Source organism: Lygodium microphyllum, chromosome 22, assembly GCF_053477565.2.
Source record: "Lygodium microphyllum isolate KBCC chromosome 22, Lygodium_microphyllum_v1.1.10, whole genome shotgun sequence".
Taxonomy (NCBI): domain Eukaryota; kingdom Viridiplantae; phylum Streptophyta; class Polypodiopsida; order Schizaeales; family Lygodiaceae; genus Lygodium; species Lygodium microphyllum.
Window position 1 is genome coordinate 63,045,410 of NC_141156.1, and position 21,484 is coordinate 63,066,893.

The window sequence follows — 21,484 nt, forward strand, 5'->3', positions numbered from 1 at the left end:
TGACTCTTTCCATTGCCTTCAAGGTTGTAGGATGATGTTAAAGCCAACTTAATACCCAATTGAGCAAAGAAGTTGCGTGCCTCATCAGCATCCAACTCTCCTCTATTTGCAGTTACTTTACCCACACAACCATATCTACAAAACACTTCTTTAAGTAAAAAACGACAAATAGCTTGAGTGGATTTGGTTGTTAAGGCTTTGCCTTCAACTTGATTGGTTAGATCCTCTCTTGCAAGCACTAAATACCGCATATTCCATATTCCTATAGGCATGGTTACAAGATCAATAACCCATCTATAATGTATAGATAAAGGATAAGTTGGTTGTAATCCATCTCGATGCTTGACCATAGAATACATTTGACACACATAACAGGTTTCAACAAAATGTGCTATGTCCCGATACATGTTTTGCCACCAATATTTTTCTTTGACTTTACTAAAGGTCTCCCATATGCCTCTATGGCCAACCCACAAGCTTTCATGAAATTCCTTCATTACCTGTTGTCGCAGTCTTTTGTTACCTAAAACTTGGACACACGCTCCTTTTTTCTTCTTTGTGTGTTTCCATAGATGTCATTCTTTAAGAAAAAATCCATAAGCTTTCCTCTTGATATGCTTGAACTCCGCATCAGTCCAAGTCTCATTCTTCTTCATTGTGCTCAAATATTGGCCGATCTTTAGCCAATCTTCTTCAAGGAAATGAACTAGAACTTGAGCAATGCAATGAGGATGCTGGCTTCTAGTTGACCATCCTGTTGTTTTCAGCTTTGGACCAGTATATGCTGTAACTGAAAATCAGCAGCCATGGAATGAAATTCAACAAGTCTCGCCTTTCTTGCAATATGCTTTAATTCGGGGTTGAGAGACTTAATATATGCAATCCATCTTAGCATAGCAATGTCAGGTGTAAAGCAGTTGGCAATCATGCCCAAGAGGAAGACAATCAGTTTCTACCATCACGGAAGCACCTTTAAAGTATTCACGAGCACACTTTAATGCTGTTACAACTCCCCACAATTTCCTTTTTACTTGTACCTACCTTCTTTGACGTTCATTGAGAACTTTTGCTCCAAAACGAAGACCATTTGAATAGTCAGCCCTTTTGAGAGTAGGGGCTGAAATTAATAGCTTTTTTAATTTACGCATAGTGAGAGTATGCTCTTTATTCCAAGAGAATCTTTGGCCTTTTCTTAATAATTGATAAAGATTTTCAGCTACATGAGCAAAATGTGGTATCCATATGAGATAGAATACACATGTGCCAAGAAATCTTATCACCTCTGAAACATTTGTGCATTTTTCTTACATTTTGCTGATGGCATCTATCTTGATTGGAGAAGGTTTATGTCCATAGGGGCCACATAGATGACCGATCACTAGGACTTCTTCTACTCCAAAAATCGACTTAGCTCCAGAAAGGGTAAGATGTACCTCTTCTAGCCTTGTCAAAATCCTGTCACAATCATGAATATGGTTAACTACAAATGTCCTGCAACCATCTTCGTCAAGCTCCTTATTCTTTTCATTGACTTCACATCCCTTGATAGGTATATAATCAAGAAATGGAAGAGTAAGTTGTGGAATAAAGTCCCTTAAGACTTTGTGCATGGCATTCATCATATGGGCTACGGATTTTATTACACCTTGAGGTAGAGTGCACATGCGGACCAATCTAAGAGGTGTCTTCATTGTGGTAATGTCTCGGCTTTCTAATGAAAGCTGAAATTGGTCATATCTTGAATATAGGTCACCCATAGAATAAATTGCTCTACCTGCAAAAGCTTCAGCAAACTCATCAACAATTGGACCCGAACCAACATTTCGGATTGTGATACGATTGATAGGCTGTAGATCTTGAATGAATCGTAAAGATCCATTTTTCTTAGGCACAGTAAACCATCGGTTTGAGTGAGGTACTGAAGAAGGTTCTAAAATCTTCATTCTGATCTTCTCATTTAGAAGTTCCAATAATTTGGACAGATGCGCCCTTGGAACGGGAATAGGCTTGAGGTTCCAAGACACATGTGGGACCGTAAAAATGACCATAGGAGCCATAATATTTGGATGCATACAGTCTATTTCACTTGGTTGAAATGCAAAAGTTTTTCCATGTTTCATTAGCATTTGCATAAAAGAGTGTTTTTCAGCCGGCGAAAGGAAAGAATTTTCACCTATTTTGAGCTCTTTTATACTTTCAGATGTGAACTTGTGACCAATGTTGGAAGGATCACGAAGACTTGGCTGATTTGTTGCCCTATCAGCGAGCCCTTTACTTTCAAGAGGCAGTGGGACTGCCACAGTTTTGACTTTCTTATCCATTGTCTTGTATTTTGTCTCCACTTGTGCTTCAGCCCATTGTCTTCTTGTTCAACAAATTCTTGAATTGTTTGATAAAAATCCAATGTACATACTTCTATGGATTGATTTTCAGCTTGATTTTTTGCATGAGCAGCTGCATATATTTCAGCCAATGTGTCAGTAGTAATCAGTCCAAAAAAAATGCTCGAAATATCTTCATTTTCAGCCATCATGTCATAAGTTTTCAGCTCCCTTTTTACATGACATAAATATTTTCTTTCAGCCTTAGTCATGGCCGGAAGAGACTCATAACAGCCCATACTATTGGCTGTATATACATACAAATTTGCTAGACACAGTTTCTGTAGCATAAGGAGGTTCAATCTTTTTACATGACGCACTACCATAGCCTCACTTTATAGTAGTGCAGCCCGAAAACCCTTGAATTCTCGGGCATTAGGAGACACAAGATAATCATGCAGTCGATCTCTGTTTATGGTTAACATACACAGTAAGAAATTGGACAGCTCGTTCATTATCCTTGCTTTGGATTCGAGCATAGGAAGAACCATCATCAAGAGCTTTTGTTTCCAAGCGGGCTTCAGAAATGTAAGGTTGCCCAAGAATGATAGGGTAACTACAAGAGTCTTGAACAAAAAAGTGAAAATTGTATTTTATTTTTCCAATGGTTACCTGCACATTAGGACATACAGCATATAACTCTCCAGAAGAGTTGTTTGCAGCTCTCATTCGCCAATCTGGATCAACATTTATGGGCCATCCGCCACTTTCATAGAGACTTCTTGCCATGACGTTTAAGAGTGCAATACATGGTGTTTCTTTTTCTCCAATTTTGATGAATGTCTCCGTTGTTGCTCTTGCCCAATGCGTACGGGAGTAGTGACTGCTTGGAATGAACGGAGCCTCTTCTTCCTCATGCATGTGCTATGGATGGACCATTACATTTTTAGCTTTCACTTCTTTAATTTTTGCATTCATGTTTTTTTTATCTTCAGCTTTAATTGCTGCAATTAATTCTTTAACTGCTTCAAGTTGAATTCCTTGTGAAGTTAGCTTCTCTTCATCCTGCACAAAAACTCGAAGAACTTGCAAAAAAGCATGCAGTGTTTCTTCAGCTTCATCGCCAACATATTGTCTTTTTCTTTTGATTACATTAATAATTACATCATGGAATTCACGTTTGGCAATTCCAAGAATTTCGCCTAAGGTGAATTCAATTTTGCTTCCTAGAATTTGTTCTTCTAGGACTCGTTTGAGATTGGTTGCAGATTCTACGTCAGACTGCAATTTGTAGCCTGGTTGCTTGCATTTCTTCTTTCCTTCGGTCTTCTTTGTTTGTGGCACATCTTCCATCTCTTGATCTGGGGTTATATTTTCAGCAAGGTTTGGTTGTTCAGGCGTTCTTTTAGTTATCCGTTTCGGAGGGCCAGAAGAGGAAGGCCTTGGTTTATCTTCTATTCTTCTCTTTTTTTCAATCAAGACTTCTTTATGATTGACGTCAGCCAAATGTGCAAAGGCAGAAAAAGAATCTACCGGTTCTTTTCAACCAATTATTTCTCGAATATACTGACTAGCGTTAGCCAAATCTTCTTTGGCTGCTTTACCACGTTCCATTTGATCTAGTGCATGTATCCATACTTTAGATTGTACATTAGCTTTACATGCTTTCAAACTTGATTTAATTGGCTCAATTTGCAGCCCATAGGTAGCTGCATCAATTGCTGCATAGGCATTCTTTACAGCTTAATCTTCTAATCTTTTCTTCATTTCACCGTTGCCAAAATTTGGCTCCAGTGGAAGACCAATTTCAGCTGCATGAATTTTTCCGTCTTTCCAAAAGACGAGCTTCTGTGCTTCAGCCTCATGGAAGGCAGAACACTCCCTCTTGTCATGTTGTTGGGTGTCACACCAAATACAATGCCTCTTAAAGCCTTCTCTCATGGGTCTTTGAGTTGATACTCGTCCTCACTCTTCGACTTTGACATCCAGCTTTGCTACTTTGGAACTAATTTCTGTAAGATTCAAATGAAGGTCATGCATGCTTTTAATGAGTTCATCCATTACATCATTTTTAAAAGGAACAGAAGAAGAAAGAGTTGGTTGACTAGTCAAAGGAATAGGGGATTTTGAAGGTGGAACAAGCTCCATCAATGGAGTTGTTGAAGTTGAAGTAGAGCCCAATCTTAGTCGCATCCGCTCTCTTCGAGCAATCATGTTAAGTGCATCAGTAACATCTGTCCATGCAGTCTTGACTCTTGATTCGGAGGTAGCATCTTCCAGGCGATCAGCAAGCTTCTCTTGCAGAATGGAATCTGCAGCCTCAAGGAATAATTCAATCTTTTGACATTCCATACTTTGTTGGTCTTTAGCATCAAATTGTCCAAATTTACTTTCAAACTCATGGTATAGAGCTGTTGCAGCTAAACCTTTGTTGAGTTTTCCAACCCATTCAGTGAAACTTTTCTTCGTCATTAGGCCAAAGTCTTCTAAGACTGGCTAGAATCCTGCCAGATCACTCCTTCTTCATCTCCCACTTATGGAGTGCTGTTCACTGCCTGAAAACAGCGAATGAACGTCGCGCGATTTTGCTAATATCTTTTTTTTTTACATAAAATCCTCTCAAATTGGCTGAAAGCCACATGCTTTCTTTTACATGTTTTCCTAATCTAAAATAGTTTTATGGATTTTTACAAGAGATAATATCTAGAATATCAAAAATTGACTAAAAACTTGTCCAAAAAAATCTAATATTTTGAACCATGGACACTAATACTAATGCCTAAAGTGGCATTGGCTCTCTAAATCTAAAAAGAAGCCACACTCTAGATTTTTTTTACACGGTGTGCGCATAGCGGCACAAAAATGTGTGTGTTGGGGTATAGAGAGCTCCAAGCTTGAAGATGGGCAGGCTTGAGAAGGCCAGCAGATGGAAATGCAAAAGAAAAGCCCTAATCTTGCTAATGATGCCGAAATGGAGTGTTGTGTTGCTGTTCATGGACCACTATTTATGTTTTGCACAGGTGCAAACATGGAGAAGAACAAGAACAGCCTTAGAGGGGCAGAAAGGGGAAAGACACAATAGCGAGACATAGAAACACAACAATCTCTCATAGATACCAAACATTTGGTGATGATACCGTGTGAGTGTGCATGTGGAAGCAACAAACCAATTGTGAGAGAAAGAGAGAGCACTTAGAGAATGTATGCAAAGAACACAAACCCTGATGGGAAACAGTAGTTCAAGTCACACACAGAGAGAGAGAGAGAGAGAGAGAGAGAGAGAGAGAGAGAGATTTCTTGTAGCCATGTTGTACTTCTAAATTTGTGTTTTGGTAATTAATACAATTACGTCGAGAGAGAGAGAGAGAGAGAGAGAGAGAGAGAGAGAGAGAGAGAGAGAGAGAGAGAGATGGTCTACTAGGGATGACCTATGTGTCCGCAAGATTTCACGAGGCCATTGTATCTTTTGCACTACTTGTGATGAGACACCGATTCACCTCTTCATCTCTTGCTTGCTAGCGAGATAGATTTGGAGCTTTGTCTCTTGTGTGTAGACCTCGCCAACTCGTTAGCAGTAGCAGATCCTCATCCGTTCTTGGGTCTTGGGCAAGATGACTTCATTGTCTTCTTTGCACTCCGATTATTCTTGCCTTTTTCAATTTCTCAGATGGACGGCTCTTTAGCACATTTGGCGTACCCGTAATGCCTTTATTTTCGATCTTCAAGTATTCGTGGTCATGTGGCATGTGTTCGAGGATTACTCTTATGGTAAATTTCTTCCATGATTCTAGTAGATGGGGTCCTCCCTGATGTGGCTGCTCCCTGGCTAGATATTGTTCTCTCTACTTTAATTCTACAGCTAGCATGACATTTGTGTGTTGTTTTATAGTAGCCTTTTGGCTTTGACTTGTGCTTGACAGGATTCTCATGGCTGGCCAAAAGGCTTGATGTGAAACTTGTATCCTTTTTATTTGGATGGCTTGAAGGTCCGATGTAAATATCCCATACATTAATATACACTTATTCATGAAAAAGAGATGGATGGAACTAGACTGAGTGTAGGCACAAACATTGTGAGAGTGTTCAACGGAAGAAGGAACATGGACATAGTGAGAAGGGAAGAGAGAGACAATAGGTTAAAAAAAAAAGAAATCTGCATTGACTGAAAATGAACGCTGTGTACAAAGGGAGGATTGATCAGTCCTTGCTCGTAGCTCACAACATCAGTGAGGACACTAGATCAGGTTGATGAAGATGGTAGCACCAAAGTCGGAAAGTGTCAGAGATGACGTGTGCACAACCTGCAAGGGAATGTGTAGGTGTGATGAGTCTCCTCCAACAGACCCGAAGGAGTCCTCTTAGTAGTCGATCGAAATTCATATCCATGCATATCACCATCTAGTCTCCCTATGGGAAACCTAGGACTTAGTTGAACATGGGAATCTTAGTTCTACTTCACAAGGGAAGCATGGACAAGTCACCCTTAACAACAATCTAACGCCCACCTAAGAAAGACCACTTTGTAATCAATTAAAGGCAGGAGTGAGGCTAATACCGCACTTGGTTCAAAGAGTGAGAGATGGGGGAGAGTGTAACTCGATCCCCCTACCCATAAGGTAAAATCTCAGCTCCGATTCCCTAAAATGGTATTAAACTTGGTAACTAATCCTACTGATATTGGGGAGGGGGGTCCATGATTTAATCAGCTCTCTCTAGTGTTGGAAAGTTACCCGACATGTCGGATCCACCCAGCCATAGGCATTCGATCGTTAGGATCAAAGCCTCCCACTTTCCTTGATTAAATTTGCTTTAGTTTTCTAATTAGCAAAGCATACTACCACGTTGTTTGGACATATAAAAAACAACTTTCTTTTATTATTAGTTAAACTGGTTCGTTAAACTCAATCTTTAGCACATAACAAACAATTCAGTCACCTCTTTTTTTTTTCATAATGAGTTGTTATATGATATCAAATGACTGAAGAGTAGAAAAGTCACATTACTAAAAGGGCACAAAGAAGTACAAAAGTCAAGGCAAGGTTACTAAAGAGCCGCTCGACACCAAGGTACTAAATCATTTCCAGTCAAGATATCAGCATGCTGAATAAGATTAAGCTACCACTAAAGAAGTCCCTTAATCTTCGCAACATGATGTTGGATGCCCAAGGCAGAATAAAAAATAAATGCATTGCGAGTGCTTCAAATATGCCAACAATCCCAAAATCTAAGAAAGTGAAATGGAATCATCATCACCATCATCTCTCTCTCTCTATATGGACATTGATGGAGAGACCTCAGGTGATCATGATATCTAGATTGATTCGCAGTAAGGCCTCAGTCCCACATGACATTGTGCAAGCAGAGCTTGCTACACCGCCCATGCTAGTCGAGGCATTATTTCAAACAATCTGCTTCCTACACAGATTTCAGAATATGGACAGAGATCGCATTGCATACAGAGCATATATGGTATCTCAGGAGATGGCTCGAGCGGGGGATACCACATCATGGTATGCACAGACTAGAGCTTGGTTTGACAGACATGGGTTGGACATTGATAGACTCCCACCTCTTCTATATGATACTCAGGCTTCCACTTACACCCTCTCTCTCTCTGAGAGGAAGAGACTCATCAGACAGGAGATATGGCATATTTATATACAGAGGACATGGGTCAGCCCTGCACAACCACTGCCATCGAAGATGGCATATTATTATACACAGTTCTTGAGCATATCAGAGCAGGGATTCATAGAGATTCCGAGATATATGCAGATCTATATGCCACATCGATTGAGAGTTCTTATTGGACAGCTCAGGGTATCATCACATCAGCTTATGATTGAGAGTGACAGAGCCAGTGGCATCCCACGGGAGGAGAGGATATGCCCCCTTTGCAGATCAGAGGTGGAGAGTGAGGAGCATTTTGTTCTCAGATGCCCGGCATACTCAGAGTTGAGATCTAGATACACATTGAGCAGCTCACTTCAGGGATGTATGACTGATATGGATCAGAGATCATTTGGCCGTTTTCAGGGAGAGGCATGGCACATCAGAGAGCAGAGCACACAGCGGGTCCTAGTCAGAGAGGGGCCCACCCAGACGACTATTACACAGTTCTTTCAGACAGACAGAGTGAGAGCTACTGTACCAGCCTCCAGCCAGACCTCCGGGCTCATACTACAGCAGGCTGAGGACCAGCGTACCCGACGCCGCACGAGGATCCGTGGATTTCGGACCCCACAGCCACACCGACAGGAGATCCGGAGGATTCTTGATCTACATCGACAGCAGACTGAGATCCGACGACACTCGACACATTGGATCTCAGACCTCCAGTTTGCTCTTTTTCCACCGCCGATGTACCACATCCTGCATCCAGGAGGGATCACCTGCTATTAGCGACTTCGACGACTGCTACTACATCCCAGGATAGTATATCTCCCTGCATCTGTTACATATACACATCGCACCACTTTATCACAGCCGACAGTTGTTCCCCTATCACAGCCGACATTTATTCTCCTTTTGTAGCCATTATCTGGAGTACCAGAGCTACATACGCACATACACATACACGACACTTATCACACTCACAGCACCGTATTTTCAGTTTCCAGTTTTTAGCTTTTCATTCAACACTTTTATTTTGGATAGCTGGACCTCATCAGTTGTATCACAGTTTGTCTCATAGGCCAGTTTTGGTCTTTAGAAGACGTTAATATTACTTTCTTTCTTTCTCTCTCTTCATGTGCAAAATACAACTGGACAATCCACCCAAACTAAAAGATATGAACTGACTATCTGCCTCGACACCTGCCCACAGCCTTTTCGTATTTCAGTAGCCCATCACGAACAACTAGCTCACCTAAGCTTATTAAAACTATGTTTGTAGTATAGAACAACAAAAAGAACTAGCCTAGTGGATAGTCACTCGGCAATTAAGTGCACTTGGGTGACGACACTGCCCGGATGGGTGATCTCTCGGGAAGCTTTTCTTACAAGCTAGTGGAAGCTTCTCGTGTACAGCCACGGCGCTAACAAAGCCTTCGTAGCCCGTTGGCAAGTATGCCAAGGCCAAGATGCCTTGGTCGCCGCCTTAGTCGTGAGCCTTGGAGTGATGTCCGCTTGACGACATGACGCGCGGTGCTTGCGTATCTTTATCTCCATGTTACGTTCCAAAAATGGTGTCCCTCTTTGACATCATCGATGATGCTATGGAAAATACTAAAAGCAAGCATTTTCTCTAAACCGACCCCTTTCCCCCCTTCCCACACACACACACACACACACACACACACCCCCCTCATTGAAAATGCTAAAAAGCAAGCGTTCTCTCTTTATCCCCTTCTCGGATTTGTCACAACTCTATAGAAACAGAATTTGTATCCTTTTTCATTAATTTGTCTATGTAATGATTTATTAAATTTATTTCCTTTGCACTAATTAGATATAAAGAAAAGTGCATTGGAGCTGGCTGATGAGTGGTCACAGGTTATGGTGGACCCATGCGGTGGGCTAGAGAAAAGATAGTTCACACTTCCACCTATATGGCCCGATTGGGCACTTGTGACTAGAACTCACGCATATCAGGGTTAGACTTGCGCACAGAAAGGATTGATGCCTTGAAGTGTGGGCTAGATCCACTAGAACAGACAGTTACAATCAACAAGATGGCATGATCATGAAATGCTTGTATAATGCGCATGTGTGGGCTGAAAGCTTGAAATGCACATTTCTTTGCATAGGAAAGTCACATGAAGATTCGGATATCATTTTTGCGATGTACACGGAAAAAGCTTTCATATGACACCCATATTGGGGGGGTCCCTAAATTTTAGGAGATCCCTAAATTTTAGGAGGTCTCTAAATTTTAGGAGCCTCGAATTAGCCTAAAAATGTTAGTCCTAAAAAATAGGGATGTCATTCTAAAAATAGTAAGTTTTGTACTCTGACTGTGCTTACTAAATTTGGTTGTTTCTATTCTTGACAGTATTCGACCCAAAAAAGAAAGGCCATAGAGAAGAGACAAGTGTCAAGACACTTGTCACACAAGTTTTCAAGTGTCCCACCACTTGTCACATCTCATGACATGTGGCTGGACACTTGTCTTGTGCTACTCCACTTTCCCCTTTTGTACTAGCTCTTCCCTCTCCTATAAATAAGAGCTCGTTTTTCTTCATTCAGCATCATTTTTCTTTGCTGTAAACTCATGTACAGCACCCACAAATAGCCAAAAACTGGCCCCATCCATCCCCATCATCATCCCCCACTTCTCCATTATCAAATTTCTCCATATTCCCTCTTCTATCACTGCTATTTTACAGGACAGCAAGCCTGTAAATTCATTACAGCACCTCCTTTTCAAGCTCTTTCTTCCATTTTAGCAACAAGAAGCAAGCCCTATCCATGTACTACTGTTCAACGATGGAGAAGGCTGATTTCCCCTTTTTCTTCTCTCATACTGTAAAGAAATCAGTTCTTATCATTGCATAATAGATAATGCATGTGTGTTTGTACATCTTTGCATGATCTTGTGAGAGTGAGAATTACTTCTTCTCACTCTCAGGTTGATTGTAACTGAGCTCTTCCCTAAGGGACTTGGGTTGAGCAGAAATACATTCCTTCGGGGGGGGGGTTGCCCATCTTTAACCCTCAATCTTGTCTCCATTACTTTTTCATTTTGATGGCTGTAATTTTGTGAGTAATTTTCATTTTCAGCTTTAAGTGTTCATTCTCTTTTGTATTAAATCTCGAAAACAAGCGAATATCATAATTGTTAAGCATACTACGTTGTTCGGGGCGTTTACAGTGGTATCAGAGCTTTGACTCGGTCCTCACCCCCAACACAGGTAGTGCTTACAATTATAAGTTTGTTTGTTTTCAGCCCTTGCATTGAGTGCTTGAGCATATTTTTTTTTCTTAAGAGTCTCAATGGATCAGTCGAGTGCTATCCTTCAAGCCATTCAAAGTCTTAGAGAGGAGAATCAACAAATTCGTGACCAACTTCTCAAACTAGAAAAAGTTGAGAATCCCAAAGAATTCAAGGAAAGAAGCCCATCTGCTTCAAGGAGACAAAGCCATACCAATGAAAGGAGCCGATCAAGAAGTCCAACTACTTCTAAGAGGCAGTCCCATTCTACTTCAAGACAAAGAAAGAGATCGCGTCGAAGCTCATCCTCTTCTTCAAAGTCATCTGGCGCCTACTTTGATGGACCCTCTTCTAGTAATGAAGAGTCACACCCTTCTCGTGGAATACCTCATCATCGTCAAAGGCGTCGACATTCTTTACCCTCGTCTCCATCTTCATCCCCATCAAGCACTTCATCATCTTCAACCTCAAGATCCGAGCATGGACGAAGGCATAAGAGGAAGAAGAAGACTAAGTCACTATCTCAACTTGAAAAGAAGATCAAGTTCAGTATGTATGATGGTTCTCGAAATCCTGATCTTCTTTTGAAGTTTATTCGTCAATTTCAAATTTTGTATGGTCGTGACAAGTATAAAGAAAAAGAAAAGATTAAGTTTGCAGCTTTACATTTAACCGACTTAGCCCATACTTGGTGGACGGGGTTGGAATATGATCATGCTGCCCCAAAATCATGGCGGTCCTTTGTTCGCATGATACAAAGCCAATTTCTTCCTGTTCATTTCAAAAGAGATGTAAAAATGGAATGGGATCGGCTTTGGCAAAGGAAAAATGAGTCACTTGGTGACTATACCAAGAGATTTTGGGAGCTACTTTTGAAGGTCCAACATTTCAAGAAGATCAGCGGTTCGGAAAAGCTTAGGAAGTTTCAATGAGGTTTGCATTTTAAACTTCGTACTGCTCTTAATCATTATCATTGTTCTAGTCTCAGGGAACTCATTGACCATGCTGAGACATGGGAAATGGAGCACAATGGCAACAAATCATTCCAAAAGAATGATAAGAAGAGAGTAGCTGATGATGAGGAGTATTCAGCCCCAAATGAAGGACAAAAACAGCGGCAAAAGCAGCCATCAAATCAAAAGAAGATGAAGCCCTATGCACCTCCTAATGCTCCTCAATTTCGCTCCAATCTATACCCACAAGCAAAGCAACTTTCCGAAGAAGAAAAGCAACGCTTCATGAAAGAAGGGAAGTGCTTTAAATGTGGACAAACAGGTCACATAGCGAAGCAATGTCCAAACAAGGGACAAAGCAAGGTTTCTGACAACAAGCCTAAGTCGCCAGTGAAAATCAATGCTATCAGTGATGTAGTTGCAAACACAACTCACACTCCAGAGACGCGCAAATTATTAAAAGCTTGGGGACAGTTGCAAGGTAAGCAAGCGCTATTCTTGATAGATCTTGGGGTGAATGAAAATATCATTTTCTTGCAATTAGCTAAAGAGCTTGGATTAAAGAATGAAGAGATGGACACTCCGGGAGAAGTTCGCCAAGCTTTAAATGCTGATGAAGGTGACACAGTGAAGACTGTGATACCCTACATTGGCAAGCTCAAGTTTCAAATTCAAGGCTACAGTGACGAAGATACCTTCTGTATCGGAGACCTTGATGGTTGCGATGTGATTCTTGGCATGCCCTGGAATCATAGAGTAGATTCAACCATCTTCTCTCAGAAAAAGAAGGTAGAACTCACCAACAAAGGCAAGAAGTACGAGATCCAAGCTGGAGTTTCTGGAGACACCATACCTATGGTAAGCCATATGCAAGTCTCTAGAGCAATTAAGGATTGTGTTCAATGTTGTTTGCTTTATGTCACTGATGTAAAAGATAATATGAATGCTGAAAACCAAGAGCGACTTCAGCTCTTGGAAAAGTATAAAGATTGTTTTTCGGAAGATCTTCTTTATCAGCTTCCCCCAGAAAGGCCAGAAGACCATCATATTGATATTATCCCGGGCAGTTCTCCTCCTAATATAGCACCATACCGTGTGAGCCGTCCTCAACAAGAAGAAATTAGAAAGCAAGTCAAAGACCTACTCAACCGTGGGCTAATTAGGCCAAGTAGCTCACCATTTTGTTCACCGGTTCTTCTTGTTCAAAAGAAAGATGGCACATTCAGGATGTGCATTGATTATCGAGCCCTCAACAAAATCAATGTGAAGAATCGGTTTCCTATTCCCAGAATTGACGACATTTTGGATCGTCTAGGAGGCTCAAAGGTTTTCAGCCGCATTGATCTAAAGAGTGGTTATCATCAAATTAGGGTAATACCACAAGATGTACACAAAACTGCTTTCCGCACTTCATACGGTCTTTATGAATTCTTGGTGGTTCCTTTCGGATTAACCAATGCACCAGCCACCTTTAATCGAATGATGGAGCGCATCTTTAGAGAGCATCGACAATATGTCGGTACTTTCTTTGATGATATTCTTGTCTTTAGCAAGAATGAAGAGGAGCATCATCAACACTTGGAAATTGTTCTACAATTACTTCAACAAAATCAACTCTTGGTAAATGGTAAAAAGAGTGAATTTTTCATGCATAAAATAAATTACCTTGGGCATGTCATCTCTTCTGAAGGGATTCAGATGGATCCTGAAAAGATCAGGATAATCCAAGAATGGCCTCATCTTCATGATGTACATGAGGTGCGATCGTTTCTTGGCTTATGCTCTTATTACCACCGCTTCATCAAGCATTTTGCACATATGGCTTCTCCACTTCATGACCTTACAAAGAAGAAGATCTCTTTCCAATGGAAGGAAAAAGAGAAGGCAGCCTTCACAAGGCTGAAAACAGCTCTTACTTCTGGACCTGTTCTTATCATTCCAGATCTGGTAAAACCATTTGTGGTGGAAGCAGATGCTTGCGGTGATTGTATTGGTGCAGTGCTAAATCAAGAAGGCCATGCCGTAGCCTTTGAAAGCCGCCGTCTAAATGATGTGGAGAAAAGGTATGACATTTATGAAAAGGAGCTCTTAGCGGTGGTTCATGCTTTAAAGATATGGAAACATTATCTTTTAGGCAATGAATTCCTTATTAAAACTGATCATCAAAGCTTGAAGTACTTCAAGACTCAAAAGCATTTGCAGGAGAAACATGCAAGATGGGAAAATTTCTTGTCTATGTTTCATTTTCAAATTATGTACACTTCAGGGAAACAAAATGTAGTTGCTGATGTACTTTCTAGAGTGCCTCACATTGCAACTATTACAGTGGCTCATCATGAAGATTTTCAAACGATGAAGAATACTTATGATGAAGATACTGATTTTGCAGCAATTTGGTCAAATTTACAGCAAGGAGGTTCTCATTCAGATTATTCCATCAAAGACGGTTACCTTCTCATGAACAATCGCCTTTGTGTCACGCTTCCTGTTCGACAAAAGGTGCTTAAAGAAAGTCATGAACCCCCTTATGCAGGGCATAGAGGGAGAGCAGCCACTCTAAGTGCAATTGAGCACTACTTTTATTGGCCAACATTATGAAAAGATACACATAACTTCATTGAGGCTTGTCTGGTATGCCAAAAATCCAAATATGATAGGCAGAAGATTCCAGGATTGTTGCAACCTCTTCCAGTGTCCAAAGATCCATGGGAATCTATCACAATGGATTTCATCTCAGGTATTCCAAGAACACCTCAAGGTCATGATATGATTTGGGTCATAATTGATAGATTCAGTAAACAATCACATTTTATTCCATGTCATAAAACATTGAAATCCGCACAAGCTGTAAGACTTTTCATTCAACATATCTTCAGATTACATGGTATGCCTTCTGAGATCATTTCAGATAGAGACTCCAAATTCACAAGTAACTTTTGGCATGCTTTATTTGAGAATTTGGGAACCACTTTAAAGTTCTCCTCAGCTTTTCATCCTCAAACTGACGGCCAAACAGAGGTGATGAATCTCACTCTTTTGGATATGTTGAAAGCTTATGTTAGTGAACATAAGTCACAATGGGAGAAATATCTTCCATTATTGGAGTTTGCTTACAACAATACAGTGCACTCATCCACAGGGAAAGCTTCAAATGAAATAGTACAGGGTAAAGTGATTCCTCCTCCAATTATTCGCACTAAAGATAAGATTTTTGCTGCTGATGAGTTTGCTTCAGATTTAAAAACCGCAATGGATCAAGTTCGAGCCACTATCAAAGTTGCCCAAGAGCGACAAAAGAAGCAAGCAGATAAACGAAGAAGACTTTTGGCTTTTGAAAAATGTCAATATGTCTTGCTAAAGTTTGATAAAAGCAGGCTCAAACAAGGTTCTGGTCAAAATTTATCTTTTCCAAAGCTCTCCAGTAGATACTTTGGACCCTTCAAAGTGATTGAGAAAATAAATGAAGTTTCTTATCGACTTGAGCTTCCTACTCATTGGAAAATACACAATGCTTTTCATGTAAGTTTGCTAAAACCTTACATAGGACCAGAACCAAAGGAACCCATTACTAAAGATCTCCCAGAAGTTGAAGAAACAGAGCAACTCTTGGAATCTGAAAAGATTTTGTTTCTCAAGGATCGAACCACGAGAAGTAGCCTTGTAACACGAAAATTCTTACTAAAATTCAAGAATCTACCCACAACAGCAAATCACTGTATATTCTGCAGATAGGCCCTTTAGGGCTTTCTCGCAGTTATTTTGGGTGTCTGAGGCCGTTTTAGGCCCCGTTTTAGAGCCGCAAGGTTGCGGACAACAGTTTCAGGGTACACTGTGATTTCGGTTGTATTGACCAAAAGTGGGTGCACAAATTACAGATTGCGAATCTGTAATTTTTGAGGTGTTTGCAGGAAGCAAACATAAGGTTTATCTACAAACAGGTTGTAGATTACATGTACTATTGAGTAATCAGTGAAAAAGGTTGCTTGGTGTATTGCTGTGTATGTGTTGTGAAAGATTGCAGAAGACTAGCTTGCTGTGTTGTATCCTTGTTTCTGATAATGGCAGTAGAAACAGAATTTGTATCCTTTTTCATTAATTTGTCTATATAATGATTTATTAAATTTATTTCCTTTGCACTAATTAGATATAAAGAAAAGTGCATTGGAGTTGGCCACTGATGAGTGGTCACAGGTTATGGTGGACCCACGAGGTGGGTTAGAGAAAAGATAGTTTACACTTCCACCTATATGGCCCGATTGGGCGCCTGTGACTAGAACTCACGCATATCAGGGTTAGACTCGCACACAGAAAGGATTGATGCCTTGAAGTGTGGGCTAGATCCACCAGAACAGACAGTTACAATCAACAAGATGGCATGATCATGAAATGCTTGTATAATGTGCATGTGTGGGCTGAAAGCTTGAAATACACATTTCTTTGCATAGGAAAGTCACATGAAGATTCGGATATCATTTTTGCGATGTACACGGAAAAAGCTTTCATATGACACCCATATTGGGGGGGTCCCTAAATTTTAGGAGATCCCTAAATTTTAGGAGCCTCGAACTAGCCTAAAAATGTTAGTCCTAAAAAATAGGGATGTCATTCTAAAAATAGTAAGTTCTGTACTCTGACTGTGCTTACTAAATTTGGTTGTTTCTATTCTTGACAGTATTCAACCCAAAAAGGAAGGCCATAGAGAAGAGACTAGTGTCAAGACACTTGTCACACAAGTTTCCAAGTGTCCCACCACTTGTCACATCTCATGACATGTGGCTGGACACTTGTCTTGTGCTACTCCGCATACAAGCCACAAGACAAGCTACATTCATGAATATAAGGGACTAGACATCAAACTTGTCTCCCAACCATAGACCCAAATGGGCTCACCCTCGAGCCTAGGAGCTAGCAACACTTTGGGTCATAACCACATCTCAAGGGTCTGTGTCCCATACCACCAATCCACACCATCCTAGTGTATGGATGTGTTAGCCAACAAGCCAAGAGTCTCAGAGTAGTGATCACACAATAATGTGCACAATAGGGCCTTGAGTCCTCTAAATAGAACTTGGCTACCCTAATCCTAAAGTGTACTTAGTGCATACGCACTAAGTCACTTCATAACCATAGTGACGAATGCTTCTAGCACCTATTTGGATGGCCAAGGATGTAACATTGGGGCTGTTTTGGAAGTTCAAACTCACATGCTTGCTCTCCATTGGTCATTATTTCAAGCAATGTGTGATGGTCAGCAACCTTGGGTCTCTGATGTTTGTTTTTTTCTTGAAGAGTGGGGAATTGTGCATGGGAATACTAAAATTCAGGGTTCTTGGTGGCATGTGCCCAACAATGACTCCTAGCTTTCGGTTTCTTCTTCTGTTCTCTTGACCCATTCGGCATGCTCATGGAAGATTGTCCTTTAGAAGGTGAATTGGTATCCAGCAGAGGATAGCTTACATGCTAATTCCTTGTAGATTGAGTTATTGATTGTGTTTTGGGTGCTCTCTTGGGAAGGAAAGCAAGATGATTGCTTCAAGTTCAATTGGATGGCATGTTTAGGCTTGAATTTTGTTGCAGATGCCACTCTATTGGCTTGTAGTATGCTGATGGCTTTTTGCATAGCTAGACAAGTTGTTGGGGTATCCTGTGGGTATTGTGTTTTGTTGGATATGACTTAGTGCATTTGTAGGATTGGTAGCCCTTAATGGTGCTCAACTTTTGGGTGACAATTCCTTTGTTTCTTAAGGCTGACCATATCAAAGTGATGCAGCCCATCCACTTTATGCTATGGAAAAAGAAAGGGAATTGTTTGGGTAAGGTGTAGATATCTTGGTAGCATGTTATGACTCCAAAATGGTTGGGTGGAGCTGCTTGGTTGGATATCAATCTTCATATGATAGCTTTGAGACTAGGGCTTTTGCAAGCTTTCTGTGTGCAGAGTCATCCTTGGATTGATATTACAAAATTCTATTGAGGCTAGTATCTCCCATGGTCGCATGGTAATCTGATTTTCTTGGTGGCATGTTTTGAAATTGATGCAACCTCTTAAAATTTCACAATCTTGTCTCCTTACTCATTTGATTGGCTCGTGGCAGGAGGACCTCCGCTTTATAGTTTGGTGTTCTCTTGATCTCTAAAATGACGCTAATTCATTACATGCGCAAAAGTGGTGGCCACTTTGAGGAAGCTAGACGGGCTTGACAAAGACTTACAATGAGATAAATTTTATCGGATGACTAGATTGGGGTTGCAAATAGTACATGATGATGTCATTCTTGGGCAGCTTCGTCTTTATTCTTTGTGTTGCATTCACCAGAACTTTTGAGTGCCTAAAGGCTATAGCCAGATTTGGTCGGCCTTGCAGGAGCAGCTTCAACGACACGCTCTGTTGCTTGCATTTCAGCCTTTTTCCCCTTGACAATGTTTACCAGATGACTTCTTGAAAAGGTTGGCTAATCAGATTTACCATAAAATGGTAGAGGATAGTAGATGGGTCATTGAGAAAGCCAACAAATTATGGCATGTTCAGGATAGCAAATGGAAGTGGCGGGATAGATTTCTTCAACTGTGGAAGTTCAAGATTCCTTACGAGGGGAAAGTTTTCATGTGGAACCTCACAAGATCTCTTGTGCCGTTGTTTCTTTTGCACTACATGCAACGAGACCCGATTCATCTCTTCATCTCTTGCCCGGTTGCTAGATAGATTTGGAGCTTTATTTTTGGTGTGTGGACTTGATCGACTCAGCAATGGATGGCCATCTGTTCTTGGGTTATGGGAAACTTGCATAGTTGCGTTTGTACTCCGTACGGACTAGTTCGTTCCGTACGGTTCGTACCGTACGGTGCGGTATGTATCCGTACCATTTCGTACCAAAAAACAAGCTATTTTGGGCCTTTGAAGACTAGACTATACAATATCTTCCAACTCCTAAGCCTTATGTTTATTATCATAATTCCAAGTCTCTCACACACACATACACACACTCTCTCTCTCTCTCTCTCTCTCTCTCTCTCAACTTCCAAGATGAGTATGCAATTCCAAGAGCCTTCCCCGCCCCCCGCCCCTCCCTCCCCCCCCCCCCCCTCTCTCTCTCTCTCACACACACACACATTTTTTTTTGGTAATATCTAGTGGAGTATATTTATGTGCTCACAAATTTACAAGTTGGAGACCCCAGGAAAAGGGGGCTATCCCAAACTATCAGAAACATAAAAAGAAAAGCTCTATGCAGGAAGCGTCCATGTCACCCTCATAGCTGGCATCATATAGACACACACACACACACGCACGCACGCGCACACACACACACAAAAGAATGAAGAGCCTGTTTGTCCATCCACCCTAAACTTTACTTTGTTCTTTGATGTATTACATATACACTCCCATCTGTCTTCTAGTAGCGCATTGCACATGTTGTGCATGAGGTTTTTCCTTGTTATCCTCATGTATTCATCCTATTAACTCAAGTGACATTGCTATTTTAGCTCTAAACATGTGTTCTATTATCTATAATCCAAAATAACCTAGTTTTTGTTTTTTTTCTTGTACTAATATCCTACCATACCTTATAAAATCATAAGGTACCAATTAGTACCGTATTTTATCGTACCGTACTGTATCGTACCTTTCGTACCTTACAACCCTGTGGGAAAGATGCCTTCTTTGAGCACTTTGCAGCCAATCAATCCCGCCTCTTCCAGTTTCTCAGATGGGCTGCTCTTTGGCAAATTTGGTGCATCCATAATCCTTTATTTCTGATTTGGCCTTGGGTATCCAGGGCCACATGGCTTCTTCCATGGTTTCGTGGACCTAGTCCTCTCTGAAGTGGCTGCTCCATGGCTGCATATTCTGTGCTCCACTCTTGTTGTGCTCCCCCCATATGATATGTGTGCTGTGTTTTGGTGGCCTTTTGGCTTCACTTGTGATTGCTGGAATTTTCTGTGGTTGGCCAGAAGGCCTGATGAAAAAGTTCTTATTTAATTTAAGCTTCTTCATGAAAGAGAAAGGAGGTAAAGAAGACAAGGAATGGGGCCCCTGCTTGAGTGACAATCCGAGGGCAGGTAAGTGATGGTGCCAAACAGTGAGAGAGGAAATCTGACTCTGGAGAGAAAAGAATGATGGTTGGACAGAGGAGCTGCAATTAGCAGAGGAAATGGCCACCACCAGCTGCTGAAGGGAGAGACCGAAAGCGTGATGAATGGCAAGAGATCTCCAGGAATGGGGGGGAGCAAGGACTGATCTGGCCGACCTGTTAGAGTGCTTGTTGGACCCAACTAAACCAGCCAACTGCCACCATAAATGCTCCAAAAGTGCTGCCCAGCTTCAAGATAGGCCTTATGAAAAGTTCACCCTACTTGGAAATGTCCACCCCACCAGTAAGTGTAGTGGGTCACACAGTTCCAAAGCTTGCAAAGAAATGACTTTTGACTAGCTTATGGACCAAGGAAAGGGAGTTAAATGTATTGTTTTGGTTCCCCAGCCTATTTACAAGGATTGTCTGATGTGAGCATAAGGCATTTCATTTTAGGGATAAGAAACTAGATTTGATATGTAATGATGGTCACTTGTGTCTAATTGTCAATCCTGATTTTTAAGCTATAATGGTTGAAGTGCCCAGATGGTTCTTGGTTAAATTACGTCACATTAACTGAAGTTTTGGGTAAGGCAGGGTCCCTAACTTTTTTGTGTGATGTATATATATCTGTATGTGTGTGTGCATGCATATGTGTATCACTTTGAGCTTTTGGGATTTTCTTTTTGTAACCTACAGATGCTGGCAAACCATTATTGCATGATGACATTACTATTCACTGCATTTGGGAATGGTAGTTTGGGACTTTGATCAGGCTTCTTGATCATTGCCTGCCATGTTGAGAGCATCTGGCCTGTCTTAATAAAGGAACTGCAGCTTATAAACCTGTGAAACCATGGGAATAGACTGCAGCTTGTCAATCCAACAAAATGAGGCTCAGTAGCATTAGCCTCTGTAAGCATGGATGATGTGAACTTATCGCTAGAGAACATACTTATTACTTGTGTTTTATCAATTGAGACTTCCATCTGGTGATAAAAGAATGCACCAGATAGCACCAGCTTCCTGAATACAAAATCTAGAGAACGAAAAACTAAAGAACCAGACTTCTGTAAACTTGTACAATAGAGAACTCTGCCTTTATGTTTCTTTTCTTTGTTATTTAATTCTGGTCTCTTAAAAAAAGTTTGTTTTGGTATTCAAGCTTTCCTCATGCAATCTGGACGAGTCTTTTACTGTTTATGACTGTTTAAACAGGATGGTACTGAGGATGAGCTTTCGGTTTCTGCTGAAGTAAGTGACTCA

The 21,484-nt window shown here is 40.9% G+C and overlaps 1 protein-coding gene across 2 annotated transcripts in view; it reads left to right on the forward strand.

Annotated features, from left to right (window-relative positions):
* Positions 1–21,484, forward strand: part of RHL1 (root hair initiation protein root hairless 1 (RHL1)) — a 69,101-nt gene that overhangs the window by 45,168 nt on the left and 2,449 nt on the right. For both annotated transcript variants that reach the window (XM_087663216.1, XM_087663217.1), the window contains one exon: positions 21,437–21,472. In XM_087663216.1, coding sequence (XP_087519342.1) covers positions 21,437–21,472 — 36 coding nt within the window. The remainder of the gene's footprint in view (positions 1–21,436; positions 21,473–21,484) is intronic.